The sequence below is a fragment of the Apodemus sylvaticus genome, chromosome 1 (assembly GCF_947179515.1).
Source record: "Apodemus sylvaticus chromosome 1, mApoSyl1.1, whole genome shotgun sequence".
In the NCBI taxonomy this organism is placed as follows: domain Eukaryota; kingdom Metazoa; phylum Chordata; class Mammalia; order Rodentia; family Muridae; genus Apodemus; species Apodemus sylvaticus.
The window spans coordinates 96124794-96148710 of record NC_067472.1 but is presented as its reverse complement, the minus strand read 5'-3'; the positions used below and the strand labels follow the sequence as shown (position 1 = coordinate 96148710).

The 23917-nt window shown below is 43.8% G+C and overlaps 1 protein-coding gene across 1 annotated transcript in view; it reads right to left on the bottom strand.

The window, feature by feature from the left end:
- Window positions 1–23917, bottom strand: part of Dennd5a (DENN domain containing 5A) — a 64589-nt gene that overhangs the window by 5763 nt on the left and 34909 nt on the right. The window contains 11 exon segments of the mRNA XM_052201355.1: window positions 500–645; window positions 1708–1829; window positions 5903–6031; window positions 6472–6556; window positions 8897–8981; window positions 11490–11642; window positions 17408–17539; window positions 19352–19445; window positions 20685–20835; window positions 22304–22538; window positions 22970–23185. Coding sequence (XP_052057315.1) covers window positions 500–645; window positions 1708–1829; window positions 5903–6031; window positions 6472–6556; window positions 8897–8981; window positions 11490–11642; window positions 17408–17539; window positions 19352–19445; window positions 20685–20835; window positions 22304–22538; window positions 22970–23185 — 1548 coding nt within the window.

Here is a 23917-nt window from a genome sequence, read left to right as displayed (position 1 = left end):
CACAAATCTGACTGGCTGCCTGCCACCTGGCTCAGCATCTGTAGGAGCAGAGCTCATAGCTCCACCCACTGCAAGTTTTGGCAGACCAGTACTGTCTCCTAAACAGCTCATGGCTGAGAAAGAAAATGCTAGCCTTAGAGGAAGACCAGGGTCTGGGGTCAAAACACTCCAGATTGGTCCTGCAGCTGAACAAATATCTGTGTGTTGCAGTTGAAAGAACTCTGGAGAATTCCCCAACGATCCACCCTATTCCCATGTACACCCTGGTATACAAGTTCTGACATATAAACTCCTTCCAGCCAGTGACTATGTACAAGATACAGATCCTTCGCTCCATGGCAACCCTGGTCCTGGCCTAACATTGTCTCGGAATAGGTCCGCTGTGCTGATACACAGGCTGTGAAACAATGTTGTCCTCCATAATGTCCTACAGAAAACTCCCACAGCAGCTGCTACAAAATTGGATCCCCAGAGCCTTGGGTTGGGACCCCAGACATACCTCAAAAGTCATCTCTAGCACATTCCTGGGGATCTGCAGGATCTGTGTCTCACCCAGTTCTCCTGATATACAGATCCATGGATTGGCGGTGAACATGGAGCCCCCCAGCTTCTTGCTTGGTACAATCAAAATGTGGTAGGGAATCACTGTTTAGAGAAGCCACAGAGGTCAAGGGTGGGGATGGGAATTGCTCACACCTAATAGAAGGACCCTGGCCTGCTCTAGGAACAACCCTGGCAAAACGGAAGCTCCTGCTGTGCTGCTGTCAGAAGATCCCCTGGCTGCTTCATACCTCAGCTTTGCTCTTACTCTTCCCAGGGTTACCACCCAATAAAAACTAAGCCTATCTGCAGGCTTGGCTTTAAATGTAACCAATTCCTAACTGAATTTCATCCCAGAGTGCTTTGCAATCTCTCACCTCTTGAACCCAGTAACACAATGATAATATTGATCTTTGCAGTCTACACTGCTGCCACCGCAGAGGAGGAATGGCCAGAGACCTGGCTAGGGAGCAAACTCAAAGCCTACCAAGGAACGAAGGAATCTCGGCATCATAGAAAGATGAAGCTCAAAGACTTTAGAGCATTTTGAACCCTCCTCCTCTAAAAATATGGAGAGTGAGGCCCACAGCTCTGCACACAGGAATGTAATGACTTAGAGGCAAGCCTGGCCTGGCCTAAAGGCCTACTGTAACATGGTGTTCTTTCTGCTACATCAGGAAGACATCCTGCTCTCTGAGGCCACTCTAAATCTGTAATGCTGAGACACTTCTCAGGCTGAACAAAAGGACACCTCCTCAGAGGTATGCAGGACAGGAGATAAAAGCAGCTCCAGCACACTTTACGTCCTTAGGCCCCATGAGCAGTGTGTGGGACACTGACTGACATCATGACAAACAAAAGATGAGGACAGGAAGTTATGAGAAAACCGTCACCGAGAAGGAGCTGTTCCTCCTTACTTCCCCCATGGAAGCACAGGGAAAACAGACAATACAAGGGAGGCCAGGCACTGAGGTGTATACCAGGAGAACTACCATGAGTTTGGTTTGATGCCAGTCTTGGCTATACAATGAGACTCTTTCTAAAAATCAAGGGAAAACAAACAAACAAACAAATAAATGGAATAAAGTACAAAGGAGACAGCAAGCCTGGGTAGGTTCAAGACGCCTGGGCAGAACAGGCCGCTGAGATTGGAGCAGAGCTACTCACGGATGGTTGTAAAGACGTTGGTGAAGCAGAAGTAGTCCACTGCGTTGAAGGAGAGCAGGTGATAGAGGAACTGCTCCTTCTCGTCATCACAGCGCAGGAAGGCATAGCGCTTGTACAGCTTCCTGTCAGGCAGTAGCAAGACATCAATACATCAATCCCCACCCAAGAGGACAGGAAAGAAGCTAAATGTGCTCGCTTTCACAGGTCGATGGGTTAGAGAGGCATGTGGCCAGCCTCACACTCCTTGGATCTCCTCATGAAGGGTGTAAACCAGCCATTCTTTGTAGCTCATGCTAGAGGCTTAAGCCCCATCACATCAAGTCCAACAACCCCATGTTCTATGTTGCTATACTGTCACAGGAGACAGGTCATGGCATCTCTTTTTCTGAGCCAAAGCCTAAATTACAAAACCACTGGAGATAACACAGACACTCTCAGGCTTCTAGTTAGGCTGTGGTCTTAGTGTATGGTCACAAGTACAACTGGCAAGAGGTCTGCAATAACCATTCATTACCAGGCCACATCTCAGGCCTTCCGAAGGCTGAGAGCTGAGTCAGAATCCTGCTTCTCAGAGGTGACACAGGGCAAGACCCTGCTCTTACCTCAGATCCACCTTAAGAGCAAGGGTCAAAATACCAAAGGCCAATTCCTTTACCTACTTTCAGGCCCTCCATGGCTCAACAACTAGATATCTTCCATAAATAAAGAGAATACCAAGAGCACAATGTTCAGGCCCTTGTCAGAGACACACACAGGGAAGAAGGAAGACAACATCCTAGCTGCCTTACTACAATCACCAACACCCAGGGAAGTTATAAAGCACCTTACCCACAGCCTGCCCTCAAACAGATTCTCCTAAGTGACAGAATAAATTGAATAAACACCAAGGTATACAACTACATATGAGTTACTACATAAAAGGCCCTCTCTGGGAATTTAAGAACAGCAAATTTCAATAGTCCTGTCATGCTTTCCAGATCAAGAGGGTCTAGAGGACAGAACAAACCCAGACAGATGGTCTAAATCACAGGAAAAAGGATGGGTGGAAACTAGGGTGGCTAGACTTAAAAGCCCAGAAATGATCAGGTAGCAATAGGGCTGGAAAGTTAGGCTAGAACGAAATAAATAACAGGCCCATATCCTTAGGCCAATTTGAGGACGTTTAGTTAGTGTGATGGGAGTCTGGGAGGAGAATGGTGACTGAAATACAAAAGAGAAAAAGAACAAAGAGCCAGGAAGGGCAGAGCAATGGTGTCGGCCCTGATTATTCTGGGCGGTAGATGGCGGTAGATGGCAGATGGTGGGGAACTGTTAAGATGTTCAGAGAAAACAGCAGCAACATTTTGCAGAACTAAAAAGGAAGTTAATCACATGATTTAAGGCCTCATTTTATTCTCTCCAAGCTACCCCTGGGTGGAAATGAGTGCAGGACTAGAGCTCAGAAGAATGGTCAGAGCTTCAGAGGTGGGAGTCACCTGCTTAGAGGCGACTGAAGTCACGAGTGAGTGAGATCACCAAGTGAGACAGAGCAAGACAGGGACAACGGATGGCATGTACGCAGAGGCTGGAGGACTGTTGAGGCCAACATCCTGCAAAGAGCAGGGGAGAAAAAGAATAGGAGACAGGATGGTGAGATGGCTCAGTGAGTAAAAGGCCTGTCGCCAAGTCTGAAGACCTCAGTTCCATCCCGAGACCCACTCGGTGAAAAGACAGTTCTCCTCTGACCTACAAACACACACACACACACACACACACACACATGTGCATAATAAATATTTATATTTCTAAAGAAAACAAAGCAGAAGAGAAGGGTAATTGCAGCCATACACATCACATATCAGTTTCAAGATAAGGGAACACCATGCAGGCCACACCATGGAAAAGCCAAGGAGATCTGAACCCACAAGGGAGCTAACAGTCTACAAGCTAGCTACCAACAGTGGTGAAATCTAGCTGAAAATTCCAGAAGCTAAAGAACAGTCTATCAGTCTATCGACACTGATTCTTTCAAGACTGTTGTGTTCCTGCTTGGACAGCTAGGCACACATTTTACAGATACTGGTTGATTCCTTCTAGATACTAAGCAACATGCTCCACACTGGGAAAGGCACACAATTCAGCTTTTAACTGTTCGTCTAAAAAGGAGGACCAGTTAAAAAGGAGGCATGCTTGAAACCCTCAGTAAACTGGGAGAAAGATGGGGATGTGGGGCAGAGGGCACTACAGGTTAGGCACGATTTGAGTTAACTCCCTAAAAGGCTCATGTGCTCCAAGTTCGGGCCCCAGTATGGAGAAAGGTCAGATCTAAAGTAATCTAATCAGGTCAGGGAGCATCACTCTTGCAGGTATTAATGTTGGTCTTGTGGAGTGAGTTCTCATGAAAGCAGCAGGTGACCATAAAATGAGATCACTTCATGCACTGTCCTTTTGGCATTAGCCATACCTTTTCTATGCCACGATACAGCTAGGGAAGCCCTTGCCACGGGCCAAATAGATGTGGCAGCCTGATCCTGGACTTCCAGCATCTCATTTATTGTGAAATAAGCAAATCTTTTCTTCTTTAGTAAATATCCAACACAGGGTGGTCTGTTGTAGCTATGACACATGAACTAATACGGAAGGGCATGCCTGATGTAGTCTTTCCTCACTTCTGTACTCCAAAATGCACACTGTTGAAGTAAACCCCATTTTCTACTTGCTGGAGTAGTCACTGGGGTCAAGAACTGGACACTGAGTGAATTTTAAGCTAATATCCTCTAATAGGACTATGGTTTTTAAAAACACAAGACTAGAGCTGAAGATTTGCTAGATAAATATCCAGTGTGTGAGGTTCTTAATCCCAAATACCACAAAAAAATAAAAGAAAAAAGGAAAAAAAGAAAGAAGGAAGGAAGGAAGGAAGGAAGGAAGGAAGGAAGGAAGGAAGGAAGGAAGGAACAGAAAAATAAAAAAAAAAAAGCCAGATGTGCTGAAAAGACAAGAGTTAAGTCATCTGAGAGGCAAAGAAGGGAAGGACTGCTCTTTCTTGGTTTGAAACCATGGGAAGAGAGGCGGGCAAACAGGGGACCGCAGGCTCTGTGGCTCTGGCCAGTGTAAGTCCGTGGATACCCTTTCTGTCCTAATGGAAGTATGGAGGGGGAGGTTTTAGGCATGTTATCTGAAAGCTCTGGGGAGACTCAGTCAAGGAAGAAGGAAAGGGAACTAACTGGTTGTTCTGGTTCCCTTTAATTCTCCAACCCTTTGCTTCTGAGGACAAAAAATAAACAAAACAAAGAAATGCCTCATGGCCAAGGGTTCCAGGAAGGAGAGCATACAGACTGAAGGCAGGGGAAGCAGAAAGCAGAAGTATGAGTCTGCACATAGAGGGGGTGCACACACTGTGAGTCTGCACCTAAAAGGGTGTGCACACTGTGAGTTTGCACATAGAGGGGGTGCACACACTGTAAGTCTGCACATAGAGAGGAGTGCACACTGTATGTCTACACATAGAGGGGGTGCACACACTGTGAGTCTGCACATAGATGGGGTGCACACACTGTGAGTCTGCACATAGAGGGGAGTGCACACTGTATGTCTGCACATAGAGGGGGGTGCACACTGTATGCACATAGAGGGGGTACACACTATGTCTGCACATAGAGGGAGGTGCACATTGTGAGTCTGCACATAGAAGGGAGTGCACACTGTATGTCTGCACATAGAGGGGGTGCACACTGTATGTCTGCACATAGAGAGGTGCACACTGTGAGTCTGCACATAGAGGGGAGTGCACACTGTATGTCTGCACATGGAGGTGTGTGCACACACTGAGTCTGCAGATGGAGGGAGGTGCACACACTGTATGTCCGCACACAGAGGGGGGTGCACACACTGAGTCAGCAGATGGAGGGAGGTGCATACACTGAGTCAGCAGATGGAGGGAGGTGCACACACTGAGTCTGCAGAAAGAGGGAGGTGCACACACTGGGAGTCTGCAGATGGAGGAAAGTGCACACACTGAGTCTATAGATGGAGGGAGGTGCACACACTGAGTCTGCAGATGGAGGGAGGTGCACACACTGAGTCTGCAGATGGAGGGAGGTGCACACACCGTCTGCAGCTAAGTCTGGCTGGATGCTGCTGCTATAACATGATGAATTCGCCCTTCCCACCCCCAATTTCTTGTCTACCTGCCAATCCTGGAGCTTGGCCTTACTTGGTGAGCTCATGGTCTGAAAGAAGCTGCTTCAGGTGTCTGGAGAGGAACTTCTTCTCCATGGACAGCCGCACCCATGCTCTGGCCTTTCCCACGTCAGTCTTGATTTCCCCAATATTCTGGATGTGCCTAAAGGAAGAAGTGCAGAGTGGGTGGGAAATAAACAGAGTCCAGAGAGAACAGCCCTATCCCACCGAGGAGTCTTCCTCAGTCTTCTCTGTGGCTTTGCCAGACACACTTCTCACAATTTGGGGAAAAGAACAGATAATATAGGTTTCAACAAGCTAGGCTAATCCCAAGCCCTGGAACTGTGAGATATCTATGCTCTTTCTCCTGGTAGAGTCTGCAAAATGCAAAAAAACAAAAAACAAAAAACAAAAAACAAACAAACAAAAAAAAAAAAATAACCCTACCTTTTTATACACCTACAAAGACCAAGAGTGAAGACTCCTAGTTAGCTGAATTAGTTGGAATGCTTTACAGCCACGGAAAGCCCATGGGCTAAGTATCACACTCAAGCGACAGCGGAGACAAGATTTAGTGGTTATTTTATGAATAAGCAGACGGACCTCATATCCTGAATTAAGGAGATCCTCAAGGGAGACATGACGGCACTGGCATCAGACTTTCTTCGTTCTGAATCAAGAAGTATTCCTGGAACAACAAAGATGGTCATCTCCAAAGAGACCTGAGTATCCAAATAGCGACTCTTTTACATGTCAAACTACAAATTCCTACATCAAACAATAATACCTTAAGCAGCCATTTCACAAATATTGTTAGGTTTCCAACAGAAATCAGATTTTATACTTTTGCATATTATTTACTTCTTGAATAATCTGTAAGATGAGCCAATGAAAGTTTGACAGTCTACATTTAACATAAACATGGCAGAGTTGACTCCTGGCTCCCAGTTCATCATGAACACCCATGTCATGACCAGGAGAACAGTTACTTCCACATGAAGCTACTGCTCACTCCTAAATCTGCCTTCAAGAGAGTCAAGAGAATGTTCCAGAATGAACTTGTTCTAGATTGCTTAGGTCATCCTAGTGAGGAACAACATCTCTGACCTGCTACCAGGGGCCACATTTAAAGCTTAGTATTTTCATCACCGAGCTGTTGAGAGCTGTTTGTCCCTTGGCAGCAATTGCCATAAACGTCCTGAGAAATTCTGGGATTCACACACCCACAAAGTACACCGAAATTGCCTCATAGGCTCCTTCAGGAATGTCTGTCCCTGGTCTTCAGACAATTTTCTATTCAGAGTCAGTGCTACTTGAGGGACAACTAGTTCAAAGAAGATGAAGTTCATAATCCAACTAAAATACAAAGGAGGAAAATTTTCAAAATTCCACTCAAGTTTACCTTTATCATTAAGAATGGCTGACTGGAATAGTGCATACCTTTAATCCCAGCACTCAGGAGGCAGAGGCAGGGGGATCTCTGTGAGTTTGAGGATAGCCTGGTCTACAAAGCTAATTCCATGACAGCCAGAGCTACACAGAGAAACCCTGTTTCGAAAACCCAAAACCAAAAGAAAAGAAAGAGAAAGAAAAAAACAGCCAATTGAGTGTGCTGGCGATGCCTTCAATCCCAGCACACACATGGTAGCTCACAACTGGCTGTAACTCCAGTTCCAGGGACCTATGCCCTGTTCTGGCCTCTATGTCCATGTCAGAGAAATTAAAAAAAAAAAAAAAAAAAAAAAAAGTTCTGCTTCTTGCAAAAACACCAGAACCATAGTTAAAGCCAGATTTGCTTTTCCGTTTTTAATTTACAATCCATTTTTGAAGCCAAATTAGGCTGCTTGCTTTTACTGTTCAAAAGAGTCCAGAAGCAGATAATAGGAACATCATTGTGGTACGGGTGATGCTGTTTCAGAAAGCTCTGTGTGTGTGTGTGTGTGTGTGTGTGTGTGTGTGTGTGTGTGAGAGAGAGAGAGAGAGAGAGAGAGAGAGAGAGAGAGAGAAAGAAAGAGAGAGAGAGAGATCTACCCAACATGGACCTAGGAACAGAACTCTGGTCCTCTAGAAGAACTCATATATATATAAATTTTATTTTTCTTTCATGTCTACTAAGTGCCTTGCCTTCATGTATGTGCACTGTATTTGTGTGTGGGCAAAAAGAGAGTGTAGGGTTCCCTGGAACTGAAGCAATAAATGCTATGAGCTGCCATCTGGGTTCTGGGAACCGAACCCAGGTCCTCTGGAAGAGTAGCAAGTGCTCTTAACCACTGAGCCGTCTCTCTCTGTCTTAGTCAGGGTTTCTATGCCTGCACAAACATCATGACCAAGAAGCAAGTTGGGGAGGAAAGGGTTTATTCAGCTTACAGTTCTGCATTGCTGTTCATCACAAAAGGAAGTCAGGACTGGAACTCAAGCAGGTCAGGAAGCAGGAGTTGATGCAGAGGCCATGGGGGGATGTTTCTTACTGGCTTGCTTCCCCTGGCTTGCTCAGCCTGCTCTCTTATAGAACCCAAGAATACCAGCCCAGGGATGGTACCACCCACAAGGGGCCCTCCCTGGTTGATCACTAATTGAGAAAATGCTTCACAGCTGGATCTCATGGAGGCACTTCCCCAACTGAAGCTCCTTTCTCTGTGATAACTTCAGCCTGTGTCAAGTTGACACACAAAACCAGCCAGTACACTCTCCAACCCCACAACAGATACTCTTAGCTACTGAGCTGAGATCTCCCAGCCTAGTGGCTTTATTTTTGTTTGTGTGTTTGTTTTGTTTTTGGGTTTGGTTTTTTTCAAGACAGGGTTTCTCTGTATAGCCCTGGCTGTCCTGGAACTCACTCTGTAGACCAGGCTGGCCTCGAACTCAGAAATCCACCTGCCTCTGACTCCCAAGTGCTGGGATTACAGGCATGCGCCCCCAAAACATTGCAAGTAAAAGCTTCAGTGGCCTGGACAGGAATCATAACAATCACTGCAGGAAGAGGCAGGAAAGTGAGCTGAGACCGTCTACACAGCACACACTGCCTTACCTGAGGTACTAAGGCTTCCTGATGTGAGTTTCCTCTGCCGGTTTTCCTGATAATGTAACAGATGAGACCACAAAGCTGACTTCCCCTGGAAGCAATGGGAGGGAGAAACAACTGTTAATGCATGCAAAGAACAATTTTTTCTAAAAATACTAGAAAAAGCCAATTTTTGCTAAAAATGCTATTTCAATTCCCCCAATCCACACAATGTACATACATACATCCTCTACTAAAACCCAGGAGAGAAGAAGGAAGATAAGAAAGCTGAAATGATTCCCAACTAGCATGCAGAGGGGAGTGTGTTCAGAAGGGCATAGTAGAAAGCCATGAATAAGAAAGTAAAAGACAACCTCTAAATGCTCTACTGGAGCATTTAGACTGGAGAAGGCCAGCTCTTGTCCCCCCTACACACACACACACACACACACACACACACACACACACACAGCCTGCCAAGAGTCTGTGTAACAGTATCTAAATCCCCTATTGTATTTAAAGGCATCTTCATCTTGCCCTTAGTTGCAGACTGGGATAAATAAGTCAAGCTGGCCTCAAATCACAAAGATCCTCCTGCCTCTGCCTCTGCCCCTACCTCTTAAGTGCTGGGATTAAATTATGTGCCACCATACCCAGTTCCAATCTTGTTTTTTAGGACAGTACCTCTCACTGGCCTGTAGTTCATCAAATACCTGCTGTCCAGTGAGCCCCAGTGATCTACCGGTCTCCTCCTCCCCCACAGTGGGATTACAAACAGTCACCACCACCATTAGCTTTCTTTATGTGAATTCTAGAAACAGGACACACCACACACACACACACACACACACACACACACACACACACAGACGAGTCATGACACTTTGAAGGATGATTATAAAGGAAACCAGTTTGTGGGTGACCAACTGAGCTGTCATTAAGGGTCAGATTGCTCCCTTAACTCATACTCCCAGATGTTATTTGAACTTGTGCCTTGGCAAAAAGTACTAACTTAAACAGTTTATCTCATCCTCATAGTCATGGATAACCTACCTTCTTGTAGGGTGGGACTCCATCTTCAGTGATAAATCAACATAGTAATGGGTTATAGTGAGTTTAAGGCCATTCTACTCTAGAAAGCTTATGGGCTAAAGGAGCTTGCCACTGGAGCTCAATCCTTGTGTTCCAAACAGCAGAAACAGAGAAAGGAGTCCCGCAAGTTGTTTGCTGACCTTTCCCTCCCTTACCCCCCCATCCCGAACCCTTCTCTCTCACATACAAAATAAATTAACAAAAAAACAAAACAAAACTAAGTAGGGCGAGGTACAGTGGTGCACACCTTTAACCCCAGCACTCTTAACAGAGCAGCTGGATCTCTAAGATTGAAGCCAGCCTGCTCTACAGAGCTCAGAGTTCCAGGATAGCCAAGGCTGTCTTGAGAAACCCTGTCTCAAACAAACAAGAACAAAAAAGAAAAAACAACAATAACAAAAAAAGAAAATTAGATCCAATGGTAGTGTCTGCTTAGCATACATGAAACCTTGGATTTAATTTATAGCACTGTACTAACCATGTCTGTAATGGTACTTAGAAGATGGAGGCAGGAGGATCAGGAGTTCAAGGTCACCCTTGAATACATATGGAGTACAAAGCAGCCTGGGCTACATGAGACCTTGCTTCAGAACTGTACATGAGAATAAAAGATGTCGGCTATGACTACCATTGAAAGGCACATCACTGGAACAGGAGATTCTCGGAGTTTTATGTGGCAAGAACCAAACACTCAGCTTCTTTCAGATCTTCAGATGACCAGCCATCAGTGAGAGCCTCATTTCTACTAGGACTGTAAACTAATGATGGCTGGAACCCCTCAACTCAGCCTCTCTCTAACTCCAAACACAGGCTAACAGTAGAGGACCCACCAAGCTGACTTGCAACTTACACCCAGGAAAGATGCCATTTTGTTTGTTTGATCATATATTTCAAGACAGGGGTTCTCTGTGTAGCTCTAACTGGCCTAGAACTCTCTCTGTAGACCAGGCTATCCTTGAACTCACAGACTCAACCTGTTTCTTGCCTCAGAGATGGGACTAAAGGCATGAGACACCACTTCCTGGCAAAAGGTACCACTTTTTAAAAAAAGATTTATTTATTATATGTGAATACACTGTAACAGACTTCAGACACCTCAGAAGAGGGTATCAGATCTCATTACAGATAGATGGCTGTGAGCCAGTATGTGGTTGTTGGGATTTGAACTTAGGACCTCTGGAAGAGCAGTCAGTGCTCTTAACCACTGAGCCATCTCTCCAGCCCCCAAAAGGTGCCACTTTTAAAGGTTTAAAAAAACATAGATGTATAAACCTTACTTATTTATAAGAAAAAAAAAAGCTGAACTCACATTTGTTTAGCTGTTGATACCCTACCCCACATATCAGATATTTACACTATAATTCATAACAGTAGCAAAATTATAGTTATAAAGTAGAAACAAAAAAATTATAGTTGAGGGTCACCAAAACGTGAGGAAGTGTATAAAGGGTCACAGCATTAGGAAGGCTGAGAACCACTGGTGTCCCAGACTAGTAGTGAACCCAGAGGCTAGACCTAGACCCATTACCTGTTTCACTTGTAGCCCATGGCTCCAGATCCTTTCCAGAAGGTCACAGAGGCTGGCAATCAAAGTGTTCTCTTCCACACCGGTGATGTTCACCTCCCCATGCCCCAGCTCCACTGCCTCTCGACCCATCTTCTCTACCAGCATCCTCTTGGTCTAGGAATGGTTAAGTAGGACAGATCACCACAGTGAGCAGAACCACACACTACTACAGAGAGCTGTGGCAGCCTGCCCGGCACAGGTGCTAGGCTAGGAGGGAGGAGGTGAAGAAGCCCAGGGACAGTGCATAGTCATGTGGTCAGGTTATAGGGAATGCAAGCTCTCAAGGCTCAGTTAAGGAGGCTAAAACACAGCCGTCAGCAAGTGGTCCCAGCAAGGGATTTCATTACTCTAGATTCAAACCATTGCCTTTATGAAATGAAAAGAGTTGAATAAAATCCTTCGCTCATGCCCGCCTCAGCTATTCCCCAATTCTCATGGCTTAAATAAATCTACTGGACAAACCTTCAAGTACACATAACCTAGAAATAAATCTAAAATAACTCTCAGGGAGGCAAGAAGTTATTGAGAATAATTTCAGGTAAAAATCTACAAATGCTTATTATAAGTATGTAACAACATCAATGTCAAGATGACTGAGCAACATGAAATCTTTCAAGAAATGTTATCAATAATTTTTTAAGATTTATTTATTATATGTAAGTACACTGTAGCTGTCTTCAAACACCCCAGAAGAGGTCATCAGATCTCTTTACAGATGATTGTGAGCCACCACGTGGTTGCTGGAATTTGAACTCAGGACCTTCGGAAGAACAGTCAGTGCTCTTACCCACTGAGCCATCTCTCCAGCCCCATCAATAATTTTTTTAATAGCAGGAAAAATAACATTACAGGGGAAAAAAATCACAAGTGACTTAGAATGAACTCTCAGTTTAAAAAATGAACTAGGGGGCTGGAAAAACAGCTCAGGGTTAAGACACTGGACTGCTCCTGTAAAGAAGGTTTGAGCTCAGCCCCAGAATCTATATTGGGCGGTTCACAATAGCCAGTAACCCAAGCTCCAGGAGACCTGATACCCTCTCTGACCTCTAAGGGTACTTGCAGGAAGGCAAACGCAAACAGAGATACACTTACATTTAAAAAACACAATCTTGGGCAAAAAGTTGGATCAGTGGATGAGAATACTTGTTGCTCTCTCAAAAGACCCAGGTTTGATTCCCATCACCCACATGGAGGCTCATGTCCTTAGGCACCAGACATACATGTTGTGCACAGATTACATGCAGACAAAGTACTCATATATAGTAAATAAAATAAACCTTAAAATATTAAAAATAATAAAATCTTGAAATTAAACAAATCTGAAATTTAAAATATCAATTCTGATAGAATAATCTAGGGTGGATTTTTTTGTTGTTGAAACAGGGTCTCTCTCTATATATAGACCAGAGTGGCTTTAAACCCAGAGATTTGCCTGCCTCTACCCCCTTAGTACTGAGATGAAAGGTTGTATACCATCATGTCCTGCTTATGCCAAGATTTTTTTTTTAAGATTTTAGAAGTGCTCATGTGTGTGTCTATCATGCGTGTGTGTCTGTGTGTGTGTGGGAGGGGGGTGCATGAGTGCCATGATACATATGTAGAATCAGATGGCTTGGCAGCCAGGCCCTTACCTGATGGACAAGCCTGACTCCATTTTAAGATTAAAACCTATCTTGTTACAAGGTCAAAATAAGTTCGTTCCTAACTTCTGTAATGGGTTTGACCATATCTTGACCCATTTTCTAGAATTTGACATGTTCCACACCTCCACTCTGCTGAGATGAGATGTTCTGGCAAATAATTTTGAAAGGTTTTGCCAAGTTTCTATGTAACCAAAAACTCTTGAAACCTACCCCTATAGCCTTGGAATTTAGGAGCTAATAAAAACCCCATCCTTTCCTGTGTTCTATGTTATTTTCTTGAACACCACTTTGGGGAGATAGTCCTTTCTGACAAAAAATAAAGATTGTTTAACAAAGAACCACACCCCACTGCCCCCCAAAAAATAACAGTTTAGACAAAAAACCACCAAAGAGAACTCAAAAAATGTGATAAGGATGCTGAGGTGTAGCTCTCCACAACTGAAGGCTCTGGTAGGGGTACAGATGGAAAAGGACTGTTTTCTTTAAGGGGCTAGTTACTGGGAGTCTGACCATACTCAAGTGAGTAAATTGGGCTCCTCATCCTCATCCTCATCTTCCTGTTCCTCCTCCTCCTCTTTACTGCTCCTCCTTCTACCTTCCTCTTCCTCTTGTTTTTCTCTTGATTTTGGTGGGGTGAAGTGACAAGGACAAGAAGGCAGACCATGTTCTGCTTGGGCTGCTCCTACTCCAACTGGCCAGTCCTCATGGCCACACTCTCAGGATCCATCTCCCCGTGGCATCTTCCTCCTTCTCACTCTACCTCTCCTGGAGTCCCAGCCCAAGCTTCTTAAAGTACGAATTTCTTCTAATTTCACTCATAACTCTCAGGATGTAGCAGAAAACAAATCAGCTAAGTTGTCCTGAAAAATTATGATACTCTGACTTGTATGTTGACTTTTTATTACAAATTACATTTAAAACTAATCTTTCAATGCCCAGGATAATAGGATCAGAGGTGAGGAGGACACAACCTCTGTCCCAATACCAGGAGTAACTGGGACCAGGAGGACCCAGGCACACAGGAACCCTGCCAAACCAGTAGCACGGGTTCCTTCCGGTCTCTCTGGCTTGCTGCCCTGAGCAGACCTTGGGCACAAACTCCACAGCCAGTCCCATAACACCCAGAGGAAGCTCCACTCCCAGGCACTTTTACACACCCAGGATCACAGGATCACACCAGGATATCAGGGTCCCAGAGGCAGCTTGACTCCAAGGAACTCGGACACACCCAGGATCTCAGGGTCACAGGATCCCAGAATCATAGGATCCCAGAGACAGTTTGACTCTGAGGAGTTCTGATACAATCAGGATCAACAGGGAGACAGGCTCCAGTCAGATATAGCGAGGGCAGGTAGCAGCAGAGATAACCAGATGGCAGGAGGCAAGCATAGGAATATAAGCAACAGAAACCAAGGTTACTGAGCATCATCAGAACCCAATTCTTCCACCACAGCAAGCCCTGGATGCACAATCACACCAGAAGAGCAAGATTCGGATCTAAAATCACTTCTCATGATGATGATAGAGGACTTAAAGAAGGACATAAATAATTCTCTTAAAGAAATACAGGAGAACACAGGTAAACAGCTAGAAGCCCTTAAAGAGGAAACACAAAAATCCCTTAAAGAATTACAGAAAAACACAATCAAACAGGCAAAGGGAATGAACAAAACCATCCAGTATCTAAAAATGGAAATAGAAACAATAAAGAAATTACAAAGTGAGAAAACCCTGGAGCTAGAAAACCTAGAAAAGAGATCAGGAGTCATAGATGCAAGCATCATCAACAGAATACAAGAGATAGAAGAGAGAATCTCAGGTGCAGAAGATACCATAGAAAACATTGACACAACAGTCAAAGAAAATGTAAAATGCAAAAAGCTCCTAACCCAAAATATCTAGGAAATCTAGGACACAATGAGAAGACCAAACCTAAGGATAATAGGTATAGAAGAGAGTGAAGATTCCCAACTTTAAAAGGGCCAGTAAATATCTTCAACAAAGTTATAGAAGAAAACGTCCCCAAGAGATGCCCATGAACATACAAGAACTCCTAATAGACTGGACCAGATAAGAAATTCCTGACACACATAATAACCAAAACACTAAATGCACTAAACAAAGAATATTAAAAACAGTAAGGGAAAAAAGTTCAAGTAACATATAAAAGCAGGCTTATCAGAATTACACCAGATTTCTCACCAGAGACTATGAAAGCTAGACGATCCTGGCCAGTGTCATACAAACCCTAAGATATCTATCCAGCCCTACAAAGGATACTAGATGGAAAACAGCAATACAAGGAGGGAAACTACACTCTAGAAAAAGCAAGAAAGTAATCTCTCAACAAACCCACACAAACATAATTCCACCTCTAACAACAAAAATAATCACCTTTCCTTAATATCTCTTTTTTTGTTTGTTTGTTTTTTTGGGTTTTTTGTTTGTCTGTTTGTTTGTTTGTTTTTTGAGACGGGGTTTCTCTGTGTAGCCATGGCTGTCCTGGAACTCACTCTGTAGACCAGGCTGGCCTCGAACTCAGAAATCTACCTGCCTCTGGCCCCAAGTGCTGCGATTAAAGGCGTGTGCCACCACTGCCCAGCACCTTAATATCTCTTAATATGAAAATTAATATTACCAACATATCCTAATCAATTGAAATTCAAAAATATGAAGAATTAGAAATTTAGGCCGGGTGATGGTGGCGCACGGCTTTAATCCCAGCACTTGGGAGGCAGAGGCAGAAGGATTTCTGAATTTGAGGCCAGCCTGGTCTACAGAGTGAGTTCCAGAACAGCCAGGGCTACACAGAGAAACCCTGTCTCAAAGAGAGAGAGAGAGGGGGGGGGGGGGAGAGGGAGAGAACAACAAAGAGTGAGCGAGATGTTTTGCTTGATATTTATAATTATTGTATCAATTTTGAAGATGACCTTATAAGTTACTCTTTTTCTGAAATGAATGCTTTTCAAAATCATCACAGCCAATGAACCAGAATCTTGCCCTCACTTAATGTCTGTGCCACCCTCCAAGCAGAACCATTGTTCATTGAAACAGTTGATGAATGACTTCTTGGATGGACCATCTTAATGCACACACCATTTCTTAAATGAATGTAAACTATTCCCTGTGGGCTGAAAATGATGACAATCACTCAAGTCAGATAGCTTTGACCATAGCAGGAAATCTGTATCCAAATAATTGTGCCTTCAATTCATTCCTTGGCGCAGCAGAGCTGTCAACTCTTAGCTTAGCTACTATGGAGGTGAAATCCTATGGTGATGTGAGAGACATTGAAGTATAGCCTCATCACAATGAATTCCGATGTCTAAAAATTGTTCTTATTTTGGGTTTGTACCACAAGAGTCAAGACTTTTTTGGTTTTTTGGGGGTTGGTTTTTTTTTTTTTTTTTTTTTTTGAGACAGGGTTTCTCTGTGTAGCCCTGGCTGTCCTGGAACTCACTCTGTAGACCAGGCTGGCCTCTAACTCAGAAATCAAGATTTTAAGCTCTACTAAAAACAAAACATACAAACAAACAAAAAGACTTTATCTTTTTATGTTCATTTAATAATATGTCCATCATTTTATGATTGGTATAAAATACATATTGTATTGAATATAATAAAAAATAAAAATTTAAGTTAAAAAAAAACCTAATCTTTCTAGTCAGGCAGTGGTAGCATACTGAGTTCAATGCCAGCCTGGTCTACAAAGCATCAATGTTTTCCTGCATGTGTATCTGTGAGAGGGAGTCAGATTCCCTAGAACTAGAGTTACAGACAGTTATGAGCTGCCATGTCAGTACTGGGAATAGAACCTGGGTCCTCTGGAAGAACATCCAGTGTTCTTAACCACTGAGCCATCTCTCTAGCCCCACAAACTATTACTAGATATGAAAAGCAATTACTGTTAGATTATAAAAGAAAAGCAAAAGCATTTCTACATATGCAAAACACTCTGTAATTAATAAGGCAACAAGCTTTTAAGGTTAGTATTATCCCATTATCTAAGGAGTGGGGCAGTTAGATAGCATGCCAAACTGAAGATCTGAGCTCCATCATCAGAACCCACATGAAGATGGAAGAAGAGAACTGACTTACAAAGTTCTCCTGACTTTCCTCTCCCCATCCCCACCCCCACATTTTTAAACTAAAATAAGGAGTGGTCAGAGCCAAGCAACAATCTCCTTTTTGCTGCCAAAGGAAACGGCAGCACTGAGTACCCACAGCTCAGCTCACCTTGTTCCGACATTCCTTCAGCAGGCCTTCTACAAACTTCCAATTGGTCTGGGCAATGACTGATGGAGAGAGGTTGGACAGTTTGGGCTGACGAATAGTACTGCCCATATTCCTGGCTTCCTGGATGTACTTCTACATTAAACAGAAAAAGCAAAGACCTTTTATGTCCATGGACAGAGACCACAGCAACCAGTACTGGTGGGCTCCGAAGGAGGACACTGCACCCGACACATTCTTTGCTTTCCTATGCCTAGGCTCAAATATACGTGGGAGCAGAAAATTTAAGTGCAATTTTTGTACTAAAGGGGAAAATCAAAACAATACAATTTCTGGTTTTATTGACATAAGTATAATAAACTACCTTTGATTTAAAGACACAAGAGGCATTTATACAGACATGTGCATATGACACACACAAATACACTAGCAAGCAAAACCAAATTTTTGATATTATAATATTGTGTTTACACTTAAGAACCCTGTAGTAGGCCGGGTGGTGGTGGCGGCACACGCCTTTAATCCCAGTCCTTGGGAGGCAGAGGCAGGCTAATTTTTGAGTTCGAGGCCAGCTTGGTCTACAGAGTGAGTTACAGGACAGCCGGAGCTACACAGAGAAACCCTGTCTCGAAAAAACAAAAACCGGAAAAGGAAAATCATTTGGAATGTAAACAAAGAATATAGAAAAGTAAATAAATAAATATAAATAAACAAATTGTAATATGTAAATAAACAAACTGATATCACAATGGTTTGAGTACATTACTGTTATGTTGGGCTGTATCTGTAGGTTTCCAAGAGCACATGCAGCTAGGAATACACAGGTTAGACATGCCTGCTACCTTTTATAAGAACTGCCTTAGTTGTTATGTCTCTTCAGCACAACAAAACAGTAACTAGGACACCATCCCCCTCCGTATCCACATAAAGAAAAAAAAGCTAAGTCCACTTTCTTCCTTCTTTTCTTCTTCTTCTTCTTTTTTTTTTTTTTTTTTGATTTGGTTTTTTTCGAGACAGGGTTTCTCTGTATAGCCCTGGCTGTCCTGGAACTCACTCTGTAGACCAGGCTGGCCTCGAACTCAGAAATCCACCTGCCTCTGCCTCCAAGAGTGCTGGAATTACAGGCGTATGCCACCACCGCCCAGCTCCTCCTTCTTTTCTAATGCTGTGATAAAACCCTGACAAAGGCAATTTAAGGCAGATTAAGGCAGAAAGGGTTTACTTGGGCTCACAGATGCTCATTACAGTTTCTCATATCAGGGAGGGTAGCAGCAGGCATCTGAGGGAGCTGATATCAGCAGAGCACGAATGCAGCGCGCTGGTTCTCAGTGTGCTCGCTCTACTCTTACACAACTCGGCATCAACTGTCAAGGTGGAACAGTGCCACCAAGAGCAAAAGACTCCTCCCAAGTCAATTAAGGTAAGCAAGACAGTCCCCCCAAGACACGCTCACAGGCCAACCTAACCTGGACACACACCCCACTAGTACTCCTCCCAGGTGATTCTGGATTGGGTCAAGTCAGCATTGAAAATTAAATATAACAGTCCCCCGAGATACAGAGAAGTCCAGAAAAAAGTTCTCTGTCCTCAGAGTCACAGCACTGACCCCAGCTCATTTTCCTCCTTTCTATTTTAACAAAATTAGTTCCAATTTTAACAAAAACCAACCAACCAACCAAACAAACAAACAAAAGCCCCAATTTTAAAGGCATTTATTTCTCCAAGTTTCAGATTGGCATCTTCTGAAATTCATATCAAGTAAAAGAACTTAAAGGATCATCTGGCTAACTGTCATGAAAAACATTATGTTCTCTAGAACGACACTTGAATTCTTCTCTACAGGGAGAGGTCACTGCTAGGGCAACTTACTAAACTCTAAAGGAGTGACAGACACGGTGAGGGCAGCAGGACAGAGGCGGGCTCCTTGTCATCCCTAAGGTGTCTTACCTCTCTCTGGTCATTGTCTAAGCGCAAGTGTTCCGTGTGCTGCTTCTGCCGGTCTTTCCGCCTCCACTGGGCAGGAGCATTCCTTTTTGTCCACCTGACAATATCAAAAGAGGTCATTAAGAATATTCACTACTCTGAGTTCTAAGCCAACCTGGTATATGTGGTGAGAGAGACCATATATACCAAAAACTAAAAAGACAGCTATAATTCCAGCACTCAAGAGGCAGAGACAGAGGCAGGGAGATTTCTAAGTTCGAGGCCTGCCTGGCCTACAAATTAAGTTCCAGGACAGTCAGAGCTACACAGAGAAACCATGTCTTGAGATAAACAAAAGAAAAAGAAAAAAGAAATCCACTAAGGCCAACTAATAAGAAAAAACTCCAGTGTCTAGGTGACTAATGTGGCACAGGAAGCCACAGAGGCAATGCAAAGTCTGTGGGGATGAACAACTAAAACTTAAGTGACTGAACAAAAGAGAGAAGGCCTCTACGGAGTAAGTCGTTCGTTTGTCTTGACTCATCTACCAAAGCTTCACATGCAGATACAAAGCTGTCTATGAAAGAACCATTCCTCCAAGTTGTCACCTCACTCAGGGCCCAGTCATTTCCAACACCACTGCTTAAGGACACAAAGCTAGAACAGCTGTCTGTCAGATGGGGTTTGGGGTTCAGAGGAGGCCACTCTAACCCATCTGCTGCCTGGCTGCTTGCAAGCCTGGGAATATCCAATCTGTAAGAGTTAGCCAATTGGTACAGTGGACACAAAAGCTGACAAGACACCCTGACACCTACACAGTTTAGGTCTTACCCATACTTATTTCTTATTTTGTTGCTGTTTTTGTTTTTGTTTTGTTTTTTGAGTCAGGGTTTCTCTGTGTAGCCCAGGCTGTCCTGGAACTCACTCTGTAGGCCAGGCTGGCCTCGAACTCAGAAAGCCCCCTGCCTCTGCTTCCCAAGTGCTGGGATTTCAGGCATGCGCCACCATGCCCAACTCCCATACTTGTTTCTTAAATTCTTTAAATACTGAGGTGGCTCAGTAGTTAAGAGCACCAACCTTTCATCCAGAGGACCGAAGTTTAATTCTAGGTACTCACATGGTAGCTCACAACCATCTGCAATTCCAGCTCAAGGAGATCTATGCTATCTTCTGGCCTCTAGGCATACAAGTGGTGGGCAGACATGGATACAGGCAAAATATTCATACACACAAAATAATAAAATACTAAGAAAAAAGCCCTGAGGTCTTTTGTGTACACCAGTGCTAGCTTAGACTCTGGATGTCAATGACTACCATGCTTGATGATCAGATTGGGGAATCTCTAGGGTTTACTTACTTGTTGCTGGCTGGCCCGGTGCAAAGTACATCAGACTGCAGCTTAGGGAAAAAGCCAGGTTCATATTTTCCTTGTCCAATTTTCATGTCAAGAAGATGTGGATGAACTGCAGTGTGGTCAATTTTTGCCAGACGTAGTTCAATTGCTTTTTCTGAGTGATATTTTAAAAAAATTTCAAGTCAACCCTTTTTTAGATATAACTACTCTTTCACTTCTAACCAAGATAGAGTAAAAAGATTGATTTTTATCCTCCTGTCTGAAATACACATTAACAGGAAAACAAACTTATCCATTGGGCAGTGAAGGACAAGCGTCATTAAGAATTAGAAATAGATGAAGTAATTCTTACAGCAGTCTCTGCTAACTGCCCTGGGGGACAAAGGAGAAGCCTAGACAGGGTCTAGAGCAGTCCCAAAAGCCAGGGAGGTAGGGGCAGTGTCAAGAAGCCTGCTCTAGAGTATCTGCATGACAGCTCTGTGCTCTGGAAACAAAGTGCACAGCTGACACAGGTGACACCATGACACCTCTTCTTCTGAAAAAGCCTTTAAAGTGAGGGCTGGTTAGCTCCTCATTCCATAGCTTAACCCCTGTATTCCAATTGACCCATGACACTATGTCTTCTGGTAACAGGCAAGAGTAACTCAAATCACGCTGCAGATTCAATACATGGGTTATAGATGGGCCGAGAACTGACTGCCTCACTCTTATGGCAAATAGGTAGAGCCTTGAGTGACCAGATCTCCAGCTTCACTGTCCTCAGCTGTCCCAATACTGCCATTTTCAAGTGTAATACACCGGGCGGTGGTGGCACATGCCTGTAATCCCAGCACTCTGGGAGGCAGAGGCAGGCGGATTTCTGAGTTCGAGGCCAGCCTGGTCTACAGAGTGAGTTCCAGGACAGCCAGGGCTACACAGAGAAAACCTGTCTTGAAAAAATTCAAAAAAAAAAAAAAAAATCAAGTGTAATACACTTGATGGGCAATGAAAAGGATGGGGAATCCTGATTTTGAGAGGTAGGAGTTAATGGCCAGTCTGGCTTAAATAGTAGTTCTAAGCCAGTCAAGAGAGACTCTTGCCTCATAAACAAACAAAAACAATTTCCAGACCAAAAGAAAAAAAATGAACAAAAAATAAGGAAGAAAGCAAAGCACAATGATGCACACCTTTAGTCCCTGTGATAAGGCAGAGGCAGGTAGAGTGCTACAAGCTGAGGCCAGCCTGGTCTATATATTGAATTCTAGGATAGCTAGGGTTATAAAGACCCTGGAAAGAAAGAAAAGAAAGGAAGGAAGGAAGGAAGGAAGGAAGGAAGGAAGGAAGGAAGGAAGGAAGGAAGGAAGGAAGGAAGGAAGGAAGAAAGAAAGGAGGGAGGGAGGGAGGGAGGGAGAGAGGGAGGGAGGGAGGGAGGGAGGGAGGGAGGGAGGGAGGAAGGAAGGAAGGAAGGAAGGAAGGAAGGAAGGAAGGAAGGAAGGAAGGAAGGAAGGAAGGAAAGAAGGAAGGAAGGAAGACAGACTACAGGCCACGTGGTAATATCCTCAAAGGGAAACCATGAGAAAGCATACATGGTAAGGAAAAGGGACATGTTACCAGTGAGGTCCCAGAGGCCAAGGAGGCCTTACCTGCTTCATCCACAGTGGTACACTTCTGGTACATAGATGTCCTAAGAGTAGGGGTTCGAACATTCAACAGTCTGATCTTATCTACCCTTGAGTCAAAGACCCGGAGGACAGGGTCTTTATCATCATCATCATGACACATGATCTTGTTGTCAATAAAAGATGCAAACATCTGGGTCTCTAGGAATCGTGAGAGGAAGGGCAGGTAGGGCTCAGGCTGATCTGACAGGAAGGATGCCTAGTGGAACCAAACAGAAGCAGTCAACAACAGAGAAGAGACTAGAGCAGCCCTGACCATCACAGGCAACACCCCCAAGGGCTGAAGGAGGACAGATCTTCTCTGAAGATAAGCATCCTACATCCTTATGAAAAGCCAACTACAACCCTCCTCCCCTTTGTTAACTCTCATAAAAGTTCAATTTCCCAAGAATCTGACACAGGTAGCCCAGATGTTCAACTACACATACACCTCTGCCTAGAGAAAGAGTCCTTTCCAGGACCACAGAGCAAAACAAAAGCAAGGGGAGGAAGCACTGGCTAGAGGTAAATCACCTAACCGTGATTATCTGCAGGCCTGCCTCTCTACTTGACTTTTCTAGTGATGTCATATGCAGTTGCTTCTTCAAACTGCAAGATGCTCTCATGTGCCCCTTGCAGGGTCTCACTTACTTTATCAAAGTTCTGCATCTGCTCTCTGTTGGTGAACCAGGACTCCTTATCCTGGCTGGGCTGAATAACAAACACTTCATAATCGGCAAACATCTGAGTAAATCGATTGGCAAAAACTTCCCGGATCTGAATGTTTAGCTGGTAAATTCTGAGCTCGTCTTCATCACACTGGACTTTGAAATCTTTATTGCTACTTGGATCTTCACGAACTTCCAGCTTTAAAAAAAAAAAGTGGGAAGGGCAGGTAAAGAACAATGATACTTTTATGCCAAGAAATAGAATTCATCTGATTTTCCCCTATTGGTCTTAGCAGCAAATGGTGAGAAGGTGAGAACTAAAGTAAAAATGGGAAGAAATATAAAGGAGGGAGTCTAGAAGTTAACAAAGTTTGGCTTAGCAGTTGAAACTTGCTTGGCAATCAGGTAGGAAGTAAAGGGAAGAGGGAGAGGAGCGATTCTGAGGTGGAGAAAAGAGGTCAATCTGAAGAATCCACCTACAAGCTAAGTGGAGATAACAGTCAGTAAACCGAGTGCAACCCAGCCAAGGAACAAAAGGAGCAAAACTTCCCCAGCAAGGGAGGGAAAGGGGCTGGGCCAAGTTCTGGCTCTCACCTGCTCCAGATTTTGCCTTTCTTTGATTTCTTTCTTTGGGAATGGGGGATTATTTTTCTTACCTTTCAAGGCTTGTTCTTTTTTAAAAAGAGATACATCTTTAATCTTCCTAAATATTTCTCTATTCAACTTGTAAAAAAAAATTTTAATCTGCTGTACTTTACAAAATAAAAGAGAAATGAAATAGATGACCCCTGAAAAAGGAAGTCCAACAAAATCATTATTACATCAGCCTAACATGTATATGTACCTAACCAAAGTTGTTTAGTAATGAGAATGGGGAAGGGAAAGACATGGGTGAACAAGCACAGAAAGCTTAATATCATCAAAACTAGAA